Source organism: Ascaphus truei, chromosome 3 (assembly GCF_040206685.1).
Source record: "Ascaphus truei isolate aAscTru1 chromosome 3, aAscTru1.hap1, whole genome shotgun sequence".
Lineage (NCBI taxonomy): Eukaryota > Metazoa > Chordata > Amphibia > Anura > Ascaphidae > Ascaphus > Ascaphus truei.
In genome coordinates this window covers 21,377,008-21,391,009 of record NC_134485.1, presented here as the reverse complement: position 1 = coordinate 21,391,009, position 14,002 = coordinate 21,377,008, and the positions used below count along the sequence as shown (strand labels likewise).

Genomic DNA, 14,002 nt, shown 5'->3' with positions numbered 1-14,002 from the left:
GCTCATTATCTACTATTTTCAAGCTCTCCGTTTAGAGCTTTGGGTAGCTTTTCTTTTGATTCCTGATCAGTAATTCCCCTGCCTTCATCCGTGCCTACAAGTTAGTGTTTGACGCTCCGGGATGAGTATCTTCAGCATCAGCTTCACTCCTGCGGATACGCCAGGGAACTCTCACTGTAGGCCAATACGCCATTGAGTTTCGCACCCTCGCGGCTGAGACGGGTTGGAATAATGAAGCTCAAGTAGTGGCCTTTTGGCAGGGACTATCTGAGCACTTAAAGGATGAGCTGACCGGCTGGGACCTCCCTATGGACTTTGAGGAGTTAATTTCTCTTGGCGTACGGATCGATCTCAGAATGCAGGAACGCCTGTCTGAGAAATGCCGTGCTGATAGAAACCCGAGTACTCGGTTGGTCCCAAAATTCGTTTCTCCGTCCCCTCCAGATGACGAGCCTATGTAGCTGGGTACCACCAGACTGTCAGAACAGGACAGAAGTAGGAGGCGTACCTTGGGCTTGTGCCTCTATTGCGGGGCCCAGGACCACCGGATTCGTTACTACCCGATTGTTGCGGGTCCGGGAAAACACCCGTGTCCAGTGAATTTAGAAGAGGATTTGCTGGACATCGCTACCATCCTTTTTCCCTTAGTGCCTTCCCGGATTCTTCTGCCAGTTTCCCTCTCATGGGGTTCGGCCTCAGTCTCTACTCAGGCCTTCGTGGATTCCAGAGCAGCGAGTAACTTCCTTGATCTTTCGTTCGGCAAACAGTACGCAATTCCCCTTCGCTCTTTGGAGATTCTGTTAGAGATTGCCGTGATCGACGGAAGACCCAGGAGTCCCTTCCCCTGGTAGTGAACATCGGACTTCTACATACGGAGATAATCCCTTTCATGGTAATCAACGCACCTTCAGCACCTATACTGTTAGGTCTCCCTTGGTTGCCTGCCCACAACCCCACAGTTGATTGGGTAACGGGGCAAGTTACCACCTGGGGCCAGCTATGTTACGGGACTTGCTTGTCTACTTTTCGCCCCAGCCTTGACTCACCGCTGGGGCCTGTATCTCTCCCCAATGGTCTTCCCCTTGCATACCAGGATTTTGGGGATGTTCTCTACATGAAGCAAACCAAGGGGTTACCACTGCATCAGGCATTCGATTACCCAATTTACTTGTTTCCAGGAGCCATTCCATCGTCTCGGACTATTTTGGCAGTGTCTTCTACCCTTCCATCGTCCATCTCCATATCTGGAGTTCCCGCGGCGGAAGACAAGGTCCAGGAGCTAAAGTCTCGGGAGGAGGATTCATGCCAACATAACTAAAGCCTCCCTTCAGCAGAAGGATCACGCGGATAAGCGTTGGCGGCCAGCCCCACAGTTCCAGGTTGGATACCAAGTATGGCTATCTACCTGGAACATCCGTCTGAAGATTCCTTTCCTGAAGCTTGGGCCCAGGTTCATAGGTCCATACAAGATTGCGAAACAAGTAGATCCAGTCACGTTTAAATTGGAGCTACTAGATACCCTTAAGATTCCTCCAGTCTTTCATGTGTCTCTCCTAAAGTCGGTGATCTGCAACAACTCCTCTTCTGCTCCCACCCTCCCAGGCTCGGTTCTAGTGGATTGCCAAGGGGAGTGTGTGATTCGTCGGATCCTGGATTCCCATAGATCTTGAGGCAGTCTCCAATACCTTGTATTTTGGAGGGGATACGGTCCGGAGAAGAATTCGTGGGTGAAAGCTAGTAATGTCTACACTTCCTCCTTGGTCCGAGGTTTCCACCGGAGGTTCCCCGACAAGCCCGGATTAAATCATCTGGAGACCGATTCTGGAGGAATGTGGGGGGGGGGGGGGAGGGGGGGGGACAATGAGGTTTTGCAAATTACGTCCCGGGTTTTCAGAGTCCGCTTCAGGATTTTGCTCTAGCTCGCCCTCTGTGGCAGGATTCTCCATTGCTGCTCCTGGCAACTTCCTTTAAAAGGACAGGTCTGTAAGCAGGAAGTTGACAAGCAAATTTTTCAGTTTATGCTGTGTACAAGCAACGTCTTTCCCGTTACCAGACCCGGCTACGTACCACGACCATCCCTGTCTTCCGCCTCTCTCGACCTCTGCATCTGCATGACTACGCAACTCTGCCACCCGCCCTGACCTTCGGCCTACGTCTTATTACTCTTTCAGGACTCTGTCCATCGGCTCAGGTCGGTTCTTTCACACTCCTACCTCAGCCCTGTGGGTCGCTTCCTGTTTGAGACGAGCATCGTTACAGAGAGAGAGACTTCTCCATCATAAATGTATTCTTTCAGAAGAACCAAACTAGAGAATGGACATGGAGTGGAACAAATAGAATAAATAATGAAATTGACTATATCCTTGCTAACAAGAAACACGATATTGCGTCCTGTACAGTCCATAACTGTTTTGACACAAGGAATGATACCCGATTGTTTTTCTGCAAATTACATCCGAATGCGAAGAAGGAAAGAAGAAAACGGATTAAAAAGAAGACAAAAACAACCAACTACCTCAAAATTATGGCTGGGAATTTCAACTAAAGCTGAAAAATCGCGTCGGCTTGCTGCAAATGCGTGGGAACTTATGAAAGTTGTAGTTGAAAGGTGAAACTCTAGAGACCTTGTGGATAGAAATTAGTAGTGGAGGTAAAAGTACAAAGTAAATGTTTGTAGGGATATGCTATAAACCACCAAATATATGTGAGAGTGAGGAAGCCAACATACTTTTGCAAATGGAGAAGGCATCAAAACAAGTTCATGTTTGCATAATGGGTGATTTTAATTATCCAGACATGAGACAGCCAGGCAATAAGATTAGCATTACAACTAAAGGAAACAGGTTTTGGGGAATGATTAAAGACAATTATATGACCAAAATGATTGAGGAACCAACCAGGAGAGGGTCAATACTGGATTTGGTAATGTCAAACAATGTAGAAGTGATAACAGATATGCAACTCCAGGAACATTTGGGTAACAGTGATCATAGCATAGTCTCATTTGAAATAAATGATCAAATACCATATTACTTGGGTTCAACAGAGGCTTTAAACTTTAGAAAGGCAGATTTTAATAAACCGAGGAATAATCTACCAGAAATAAATTGGGAGGATGTTTTTGCAGGGAAAACTTGGAAGATACATGAGCAGTCTTTAAAACATTGTTAGCAAAGCACACTTATCAGTGTATACCCTTGGGTAATAAGTATAAAACAAACCAGTTTAAATTAATGTGGCTAAATAAACAGGTATGGGAGGAAATGGAAAAGAAGAGGCAGGCATTTCGATTCTTAAAGCAACAGTCGAAGCTGCCATTGTTTTTCTCTCATTAATATGTGCATTAATGCAATCCACACAATGATAAGTAATAGCTAAGTTGCCGATCTATCCGTTCTCCTGTGGTCGATCAGCAAAGATTCGGCTTGGGGGTTCACTAAATGACTGCAGATGAGTATTGACTCAGTAGCGGTGACTTTCTAAATGGTTGCTATAGAAACAAAGAAAGGCTTGTTACATTATAATACATTAAAAATGTAATTCAGAGTTGTTTAAAAAAATGCTTCAAGTATTTTCTAATAGAACAGAACTTATTTATTTATTTTTTTAAACACAATTCACGTAGGATATTGCTTGGTCTGCAGCTTTACAGTCAGAAGGGACGCGTGCATCATATCAGAATTATAAGGAATATAACAAAAGTTGCAAAAGGGCAATGCAATTAGAAAAAATGGATAATGAAAAAAGGATTGCAATAGAAAGTAAGATCAATCCTAAAATGTTATTTAAGTACTTTAATAACAAAGAAAATTGAAAACAAAATATAGGACCCTTTCAGTGTGAGATGGGCAGGCAAATTATTGGAGACAGGGAAAAAGCAGAGGTATTAAACAAATTATTTGCCTCTGTATTTACCAGGGAGAATCAATTACAATAGTAGTACCTCAGGAGGAAGCCACAACCTCTGTATTAACGAACAATTGGTTAACTGAAGAAGTTCATAGGTGGCTTGATAAAATTAAAGTAAATACTGTAAGGCATTTGGCCCCGGTGGCATACATCCAAGAGTTCTCAAGGAGTTAAGTTCAGTAATAGCCAAACCATTACATTTAATATTCAAGGACTCCATTTCCACAGGCTCAGTACCACAAGATTGGCGTAAAGCAGATGTGGTGCCTATATTTAAAAGGGAGCTAGATCACCACCGAGGAAGACCTGCAAACCTGAAATCAATAGTGGGGGAGCTTTTTGAAGGTTTAGTACGGGATAATATTCAGGAATACCTAATGGGAAACAAAATTATTAGTAATAGTCAGCATTTATTTATGAAGGATAGATCATGCCAAACTAACATTATTTGTTTCTTTGAGGAGGTAAGTAGGAATGTAGACCAGGGTAATGCAGTTGATGTGGTCTACTTAGATTTTGCAAAGGCTTTTGTTACGGTTTCACACTAGGTTAGTGTACCAAATAAAACAAATTGGAAAATATATACATCTGGATTGAAAACTGTTTGAAGGATAGACAACAGAGGATTGTCATAAATGGAACTTTTTCAGGTTTGGCTAAAGTTGTGAGTAGAGTACCTCAAGGATCGGTACTGGGACCCCTGCTTTTTAACTTGTTTATTAATGACCTTGAGGTTCGCATAGAGAGCAAAGTCGCCATTTTGGCTGATGATACTAAATTGTGTAAGGTAGTAGAATCAGAGTAGAATGTAATAGACTGGAAACTTGGGCAGGTAAATTACAAATTAAATGGGGATAAATTAGGGGAATCCTTGATGGAGAAGGATTTAGGAGTGCTTGTAGACAACAGGCTTAGCAATAGTGCCCAAAGTCATGCAGTATCTGCAAAGGAAAACAAGATCTTATCTTGCATTAAATGGGCAATGGATGGAGGGGAAGTAAACATAATTATGCCCCTTTATAAAGCATTAGTAAGACCACACCTTGAATATGGAGTACAATTTTGGGCACCACTCCTTAGAAAAGACATTCTGGAACTAGAGAGAGTGCAGAGAAGAGCCACCAAATTAATAAAGGGGATGGATGATCTAACTTATGAGGAGAGACTAGCTAAATTAGATTTATTTACATTTTAAAAGAGGCGTCTAAGGGGATATGATAACTATATACAAATATATTCGGGGACAGTACAAGAAGCTTTCAAAATAACTATTCATCCCAAAGGAGTACAAAGGACACTGGTTCATCCCTTAAGGTTGGAGGAAAGGAGATTTCACCAGCAACAAAAGAAAGGGTTCTTTAGAGCAGCGGGGGCGCAATCTTTTTCCAGTGCGCCCCCCTTGCTGGGTTTCCCCCTCTCCTCATGCCCCCCTTACCTTGATTCAGACGTCCTGGCGTCATGACAGCGCCGTCACGTTGTCATGACAACGTGACGTCACATTACCCCGCGGCATCATTTGCCGCTGCGTTGCCATGGCGATGCGTCACCATGACCATCTGAATCAAGGTAAGTAAGGTTTACAGAGGCCCCACAGCTCCACCGGCATTAATTTAAATGCCTTCGGGAAGCGCACGGGGCCTCTGTAAACCCTGCGCCCTCTGCAGCGAATCTCGCGCCCCCCACTTTGCGCACCGCTGCTTTACTGTAAGGGCAGTTAAAATGTGGAATTCATTACCCATGGAGACTGTGATGGCAGATACAATAGATTTGTTAAAAAAAAAAAGTTGGACATCTTTTTAGAAAGGAAAGGTGTCCAGGGATATACCAAATAAGTAAACATGGGAAGAATGTTGATCCAGGGAGTAATCTGATTGCCAATACTTGGAGTCAGGAAGGTATTTATTTTTCCCTGTATGAGATATCATTAGATGATATGTCACTGGGGGGTTTTGTTTGCCTTCCTCTGGATCAATATACTGTAAGTACATATAGGATAGAGCAGGGGTGCACAAACTAGGGGGCGCAAGATTTTCCAGGGGGGTTGCAGAGGCCCCACGCTCTTCCCCAAGGCATTTAAATTAAATGCCGAGGGATCACGTGAGGCCTCTGCAACTTCCCTTACCTTGTCTTCGGCAACGCAGCGTCATTTGACGCTGAAGACAAGGTAAGGAGGGGGGGGGGGGTAGAGCAGGCAGGGGGGAAAACTTAAAAGTTTGCGCACCTCTAGGATAAAGTATCTGTCGTCTAAATTTAGCATAGGCTGAACTTGATGGACATATATCTTTTCAACCTCATCTACAATGTAACTACAGTATGTAACGATTATTTTATTTAAATGCCTTCAGTTCATTGTCTCTCTTCTCAGGTGTATATATATATATATATATATATATATATATATATATATATATATATACCTGTTTTTCTCTTGCATTCTTTTTCTCTACGTACTGTATATACACCTCTCTTTTCACGTTTACTTCTCCTGTATTTTATTATGTAACTTTTTTCTCTTGTCACTTTCTCAGGTAATATTTTCCATGTCCCTGCATCTTCCCTGTCCATTTGTTGTTGTTCTACTCTCTTTTCGCGATATGTTTATACTTCTCCCATTATTCTGCATCACGTCCTCCCTGATAATGGGGGATTGGAATGCAGGCTGTGCAGGTCTGCTTCCCCATTTGGGAGTGCCTCTTTGAACATGCTTTGACACAAACGAGGATACTATGCAGGCAGGATATTATGAATTGAAGACGTTATGGTGCCCTGGATATACAGTATGTTAACGCATGGTTATTAATCTTTGCCTTTTCTTTTTCAGGTGGTGTAGGAATTACTTGTTGGCTTGTGGTGTGTAACAAAGTTGTGGCCATTATGCTTTACCCGATCAGCTAAGAAGGAGGAGACAATATTCCTGAGAGCTAATAATGAAATCCAGACATATGCATGTAGATATAATGCAATTTATTTCAGGTATTAAAGATGCTGCAGGAATCATGTGTTGTTTACACTATGTTAAATTAGTATGACGTATTTATTGAATGGTACTAATAAGCAGCAACGGATCGTATTACTTTATTTATACAGTACTTCTTTCTGGAAATCAGTGTCTCTTAGATCAGGTTGAAACCATATTCCGTATGCATGAAGTTTTTTTTGTCAGATGTGAAATAAATAAAGCTATGCAGAGCGGCCCTGAGAATGGAGTGATGCACTTTATTATTGCATGTGCATGTTTTCAAGATAACAACAAGTGTTAAATACAAAGAAAGATAACCCCTTCGTAATACATTGCTGGATGCACTGGTTTAAAGTGTTACATACTTACCTAGTAAATGAGGTTGAAAAAACACATATGTCTATCAGCTCAACCTGTGATAAATTTAGACAACAGATATGTAGCTTCCCCACTAGAGGCACCACATCTGTTTTACGCCAGTCTTGTGGTACTGAGCCTGTGGAAATGGAGTCCTTGAATATTCAATTTAATGGTTTGGCTATTACTGATCTTAACTCCTTAAGAACTCTTGGATGTGTGCCATCGGGGCAGGTACCTTATTTAGTTTAATTTTATCAAGCCGCCTATGAACTTCTTCCTAAGTTAACCAATTGTTTGTTCATGTAGAGATCGAGGCTTCTTCCTGCGGCACTACTATTGCAATTGATTCTTCCCGATTAAATAGAGGCAAAGAATTTGTTTAATACCTCTGCTTTATCCTTATCTCCAATAATTTGCCTGTCCATCTCACACTGAAAGGGTCCCATATTTTATTTTCTAATTTTTTGGTTATTAAGGTAGTTAAAGAACATTTTAGGGTTGATCTTACTTTCTATTGCAATTCTTTTTTCATTTTCAATTTTTGCTAATTTTATTGCTCTTTTGCAACTTTTGTTACATTCCTTATAATTCTGACAACATGCCTCCGTCCCGTCTGATTTTAAGAATCTAAATGCTGCCTCTTCCTTTTCATCTCCTCCCCTACCTATTTATTTAGCCACATTGGTTTAGACTTGTTTCTGTTATACTTATTACCCCATTGTATTCATTTATAAGTGTGCCTTTCTAACAATGTTTTAAAGACTGCCCATTTATTTTACACATTTTTCCCTGCAAAAACATCATCCCAATTTATTCCTTGTAGATTATTCCTCAATTTATTAAAATCTGTCTTTCTAAAATGTAAAGTCTTTGTTGAATCCATGTAACATGGTTTTTGATCATTTATTTCAGATGAGACCATGTTATGATCACTGTTTCCCAAATATTCCCGGACTTGAATATTTGTTATTACTTCTACATTGTTTGATATTACCAAATCCAGTATTGCCCCTCTCCTGGTTGGTTCCCCAATAATTTGGGTCATATAATTGTCTTTAAACACCCCCCAAAAACCTATTTCCTTTTGTTGTAATGCGAATCTTATTGCCCCAGTCTATGTCTGGATAATTAAAAACACCCATTATGCAAACATGACCTAGTTTTGATGCCTTCCCAATTTACAAAAGTATTTTGGCCTACTCTATCTTACAGATATTTGGTGATTTATAGCATATCCCTACAAACATTTTCCTTGTCCTTTTATCTTCACTTCTAATTTCTATCCACAAGGTCTCTACATTTGCATCATTCCCTTCATAAACATCTTCCCTTATAATAGGTTTTAGATCCGGTTTAACATATAAACATACTCCACCTCTTCTTCTATTTGTGCAATCCTTCTGAAAAATGGAATAACCCTCTCTAAATTAACTGCCAGTCATGAGTTTCATCCCACCATGTTTTAGTAATGCTTATAATATCATAATGCTCTGTTGTAGCTATTAACTCACCCATTTTATCTGTCAGTTACAATCCATGCATATTTTGGCAAATGTTTGTTTTGATTGAATTGTAATGTATTTTATGGTTGTTTTTAATTTTTAGGTTGCCTATTCATTGCCATTGTGGCAATCCATGCCCATATTGGGTAGAGGAGGTGGGGGATGGGGGTAGTTGCCACAGGGAGGGTGGTTAGGCCTCCCAGGAGGGTAGCGGGCAGGGTTAACCCCTAATTACTATAACGGTTACTAACCGCTAAATTAATTAAGGGGTTAGTGGCCAGTAGTTAAGTTTTTTAATTTTAATGTTGCTGCCCATGGAGGACGAAGATGAGGATGAGGACGGCCTTCATCCTGGCAGGGGAAAGTATAACTTTAATTTACTATATGCTGACTAGGTAATGTTTTATTTTTAATGGTCAAATGCACTATTATCCAGATTTGGATAATAGGGATTTTGCCCATTACTGTACTGTGTGTGTTGGGTGGGGAGGGGTTGTTGGAGGTAGAGGAGGTGGGTAGTAGGGTGCCCATTCATTGCCATTGGGGTTATTTTTTTTTTCATTGAGGGAATAAGTAACCACACTGGCAATCAATGGGCGTATTGAATAGTATTGGTGGTTGTATTGTATTTTAATGTTTTTTGGAGGTAGAGGGGGTAGGTGAAGGTGGTATTTGGCCCTTGGTGGGCATTGAGACCTACCGGGTGGGTAGCGGGAGGTGTTAACCCCTTCATTACCTTAGCGGTAGTAACCGCTAAGGTAATGACGGGGTTAACTCCTTCCGCAACCCTCCAGGTAGGCCTAAACACCCACCCAGGGGCAACTCCAACCTTCACCCACCCCCTCTACCCCAACAAATCGAGCATTGGTATTTAACCCCTCTATTACCTTAGCAGTTACCCATTTAAGGTAATGAAGCTGCCTGTAAATGTATTTTTATTACATAGGATTGAAGCATGGTGTCTCTGGAGCTAGTATTAATGAGGGTCAGCTCTGGAGACACACTGCTTCAATCCGATGTAGTAAGAATACATTTTTTCCATCAGAGTCACATCAGGGATCCCATCTCGCCACCCTTTAGGTGGCGCACTCGGTTTGTCTGGCATGTTATCAGAGATTTCTGAATTGCTACACATGCAAACTCGCTCGAAAAGTACTCAAAACTGTTAAGTCACTTATCGAAGCTACCTGAATAGGCCCCTTAAAGAAAATTCATGGGTCTCAAAACCCTTGCTGACCATATGTAAGAACGTTTGCTCTCCAAAATACTTGTCCCTCACTGTTTTAAAGACTTAATCCTACTTAACCCCTTTGCTTTGCAATGCAGTTGTGGCAACTGGGGCAGCAAATAGCTTTAATTGTGATTTGTAGAATAAAAAAATGTATGTATGAACAGTACACAATACAGTATATTTGGTAGCATTTATAGTGCTACTCTAGTCAGGCCTTCAGGTCCAATTTTGCAAAGCACCTCAGTACCTTTTAATTCTGTACCAACCATTAATAGGGTTGCCAGGTGGCTTCTTCAAAAATACTGGACACAATCGTGAAAGGTGCGACGCACGCAAGCACACACACCCCTCTCCCAGCCCCCTAGCAACAGCCCTGCTCTCTACCTGCTCAGGGAAATCCCACGGCCCCCCAAGCTGGTCAGGTCACAAAGTCCAGAGAGGTAATACTGGACACATACATGTCAAGTATTACCTCTAATTTTTACTTGACCGAGTGTCCAAATACAGGACAGTCCTGTTCAATACTGGACACCTGGCAACCCTAACCATTGAACATGGAAGAGAAAGTGTTTCATGGAAGAGGGATTTCACTTAATTCCAATCTATGCGCTAATTGGAACTGAAGGTTTAAATTTATTTGGTACATGGGAAAGACTAGGGCTGTTGGATTTGTTGATGTTTTCTATGTACTGTGTGTCATGTACCATCATTCACTTTCTCTACCTGAGGCCCTTGGGAGTGCATTGCTACACCCAACCTGTAGGGTGCCTGTAACAGGGGAGTTATCCCTGTTCAGGTAATGTGCCTCTAATTCAGCAGTGTGGTGGTTAACTGCTGGTAGTCAATTAACAAACACCACCTGCCTGATTGCTTAGAAAAGCCTGTCTTTTGAGACAGGAAGTGAGACTCCTTTGCTCACACCTGAGCTGAACTTGGAGACAGAGCAGAGATTCCTTAGTCCACAACTGGACTGAACCAAGGAAGGGCAGATGTCTTGAGCGACAAGCTGACCACAAGACAAAGAGGACAAGATTCTAACCTGGAGCCTGACATTTTCTGTGCACACAAGGGTGCGGTTCCAGGAGAGCAGAGAAGCTTCCCCTACAGCAGCCCAGCTAACAGATAAGACTTTTTCGCACAAGACTATTATCTAGGTCTGTGTATTGATTAAATGTCTCCATGATTTGGGGCTGGTAAAGAGCCTAGCTAACCAACCCAGTCAGAGAGGGCTGAGCTACTTGTGTAGATAGTCTCCAAAGCAGAGATAGGTTTTCTTTGTTTGGCTCACTATTTCGTTTATGTTGATTTTTTGCTGTGTTTTAAGCGACAGGCACAATAAAGCCTTGTTATAATTTCACCTTACAACAGTCTCCATTGTGTACCTCTGCACATGTCCTCCTACAGATACCAAGCAAGAAATTGGTTTATCTAAGGTTTGCAATGTTTTGGCTGCAAATACCGTAGCCGTACCGTCCTCCTTCAGTGCCCTTGTGATGTTTAGAGGAATGAACGACTTGAAGAAAACTCCCACAGTAGAGCTCCAGAGAAAATGATAAAAGCAGCATTATATGCTTATAAGGTCCACGATAATCCATCCAGTGAATGATCCTATGTGAGCTCATTTAAGGGGTGTAAACCAAAAATAAATGGGTTAATCAGGGGGGACCATATGATAGACCAACCTGACTCCCAGTTGAATGGATAAACAACACCCTAGAGCTGGATCCCATGTATGATGATAATAACGCTGTAGTACTCACTGGAACTTGATTGAAGAAGTCTGGATGGCCGTGCAACAGCTCAGCAATCGATGCAGGTAAGGAGAGATCCCAGCTGGGGGAAAAAGCGTCATGCACAGCTGCCGTGGAATCGCCGAAATACAAGCTGATGCTCCTGGGTCACTTACAACTGATTTATTGGATCCTCAATGCATACAAAAATAGGAAAGTACCTCACGAAGGAGAACGCTGACGCGTTTCGTGCCCCTACGGCACTTTGTCAAAGAGGGATCTCCTCCGTGAAAGTGCCGGCATTTGTAATCGCAGCCGTCTGATGGCCCACCCCCCTGAGTCAGCTGGTTGTAGTCTCGCGATACTAGATAACGAGACACTCCCAGCATGACGACGTGGAGGGTAACCAAGACGACCGACAGACTCAGAAATGCCAGAACACATGCAATAACAACATTAAAAAACAGCACATACAATATAAAGAAAAAAGAGACGAAGTGAAAAGTTTGATTCTTTACAACAATACACAAAATATCAACTTAATAGATTACCTAAATCAGAAAGAAATGCAATAATAGAACGACGAAAAAATAAGAAAAAATAAATAATACAAATAAAATGTCAACATGTGTATAGAATTATATAGAGTTAAACTACACAAACCTACATAAAATATACAATATACAAATAAATTAATACTGTTCAAAACAAATCTGGAGGTACTTAATTGTCATAGGTTATAACTCTCAATGCTTATTTGAAAATTATATTAAGTAAATTTTTCATACCAAATCAATACCTAGAATATATATATATATATATATATATATATATATATATAAGGATAGTAAAGCAGAGTTATAGAACACAATGGTTAAGACTAGCAGTGCTCTCATATTGTCTTAATTCCCAAAATGAATACATATACAGTATAGGAATAATACAATGCATTTATATAGTACAATGATTAACCCTAATTCGTACAATTTGAATCAATAGGGTAATTAGACAATATAATTATAAATTCAGAAATTCAAAGGGATATATATTCATATGGGGGGAAACTATATTGAAGATGTATTCATCTAGATACATTCCTAGACACATATGAATTAAGTGGTTCAAAAGTATGACTAAACATGATATCTATCTATTGATGGGATAGTCAAATGTATGAAATATGGGCATAAGCATCAATCAATCAAAAAATGTTTTAATTCCCACTCCGTGTTCATTCCAAATGGGACCAGAGTATTAACGGTGAATATCCAGAACATCTCACGTTTATTTAAGATGTTCTGTCTATTCCCCTTTCTAATAGATGGTGAAATATGTTCTAAACCACTAAACTTAAAGTGGTCGATTTTTCCTTGTGGACAGTTGGAAAAATGTCTTGATACAGGTACATTTTGATCTCTCTTTTTTATAGATCTAAGATGCTCCATAATTCTTATTTTAAGCAGTCGAATTGTGCGGCCAACATAATTTTTACCACATCCACAATACAGAATATAAATAACATAATCAGTATTACACGTGATAAATTTGTTAATGGTTAATTTGTCCTTGGTCACTCCAGACGAGATGCGTTTGATAGATTTAGTATATTTACAAATACAGCAGGGCCCCTGGTATACGGTGGGTTCCGTTCCAGAGGCCCGCCGTATAGCGAAAATCGCCAGAAAGCGGATCCGGCGATTTTCACTTCTGCGCATGCGCAAACCAGCATTTTTGGCGTCATCCTATGGGATGCGCGCGCAACATGCGGTCTGCGCATGCGCGCTGGGCGCACCCGCCCGTTCTGCGCATGCGCGACTGGAAATTTAAGATGGCGGCCCCCTTCTCGGTGCCGCCAGATAAGCGGAACGCCGGATAATGGAGCGCAGAGAAGCGGGGCCCTGCTGTACTACAAAAACCACACTTATAGAACCCTTTTGGTGGACAGAAACCTTTAGTTTGTTTCTTAGGAGTCTCATAAAGGCTCGGTGATAAATACTTGGAGAGGGTATTTGCTCTCCTAAAGGTAAATTTAGGTGGTCTCTTAACAAAAGGTTTAAGGGTTTGATCTAGTCCCAAAATATGCCAATGTTTTAAAATTATTGATTTGATATCATTCGAATGGCGACTATATTGGGTAATGAATAATGGGTTATCCATAAATTTGTCCTTTGTTTTTGATTCTGTCCCAGATTTAATATGAATATTCTTTAGTAAATCAGATCATGGTGAACCAAATGAATGATTAAAAGCTTTCTGAATGTCATCACATTTATACCCTCTGTTTGAACCTGTGGGACAAATCTTTGGATTG

General features: G+C 41.2%; 1 protein-coding gene across 1 annotated transcript in view; it reads left to right on the top strand.

The window, feature by feature from the left end:
- Positions 1-7,111, top strand: part of GET1 (guided entry of tail-anchored proteins factor 1) — a 52,806-nt gene extending 45,695 nt beyond the window's left edge. Inside the window, exon 5 of the mRNA XM_075593732.1 lies at positions 6,731-7,111. Within this exon, the coding sequence (XP_075449847.1) occupies positions 6,731-6,804 (74 nt within the window). The 3' untranslated portion in view covers positions 6,805-7,111. The remainder of the gene's footprint in view (positions 1-6,730) is intronic.
- Positions 7,112-14,002: the final 6,891 nt, after the last annotated feature.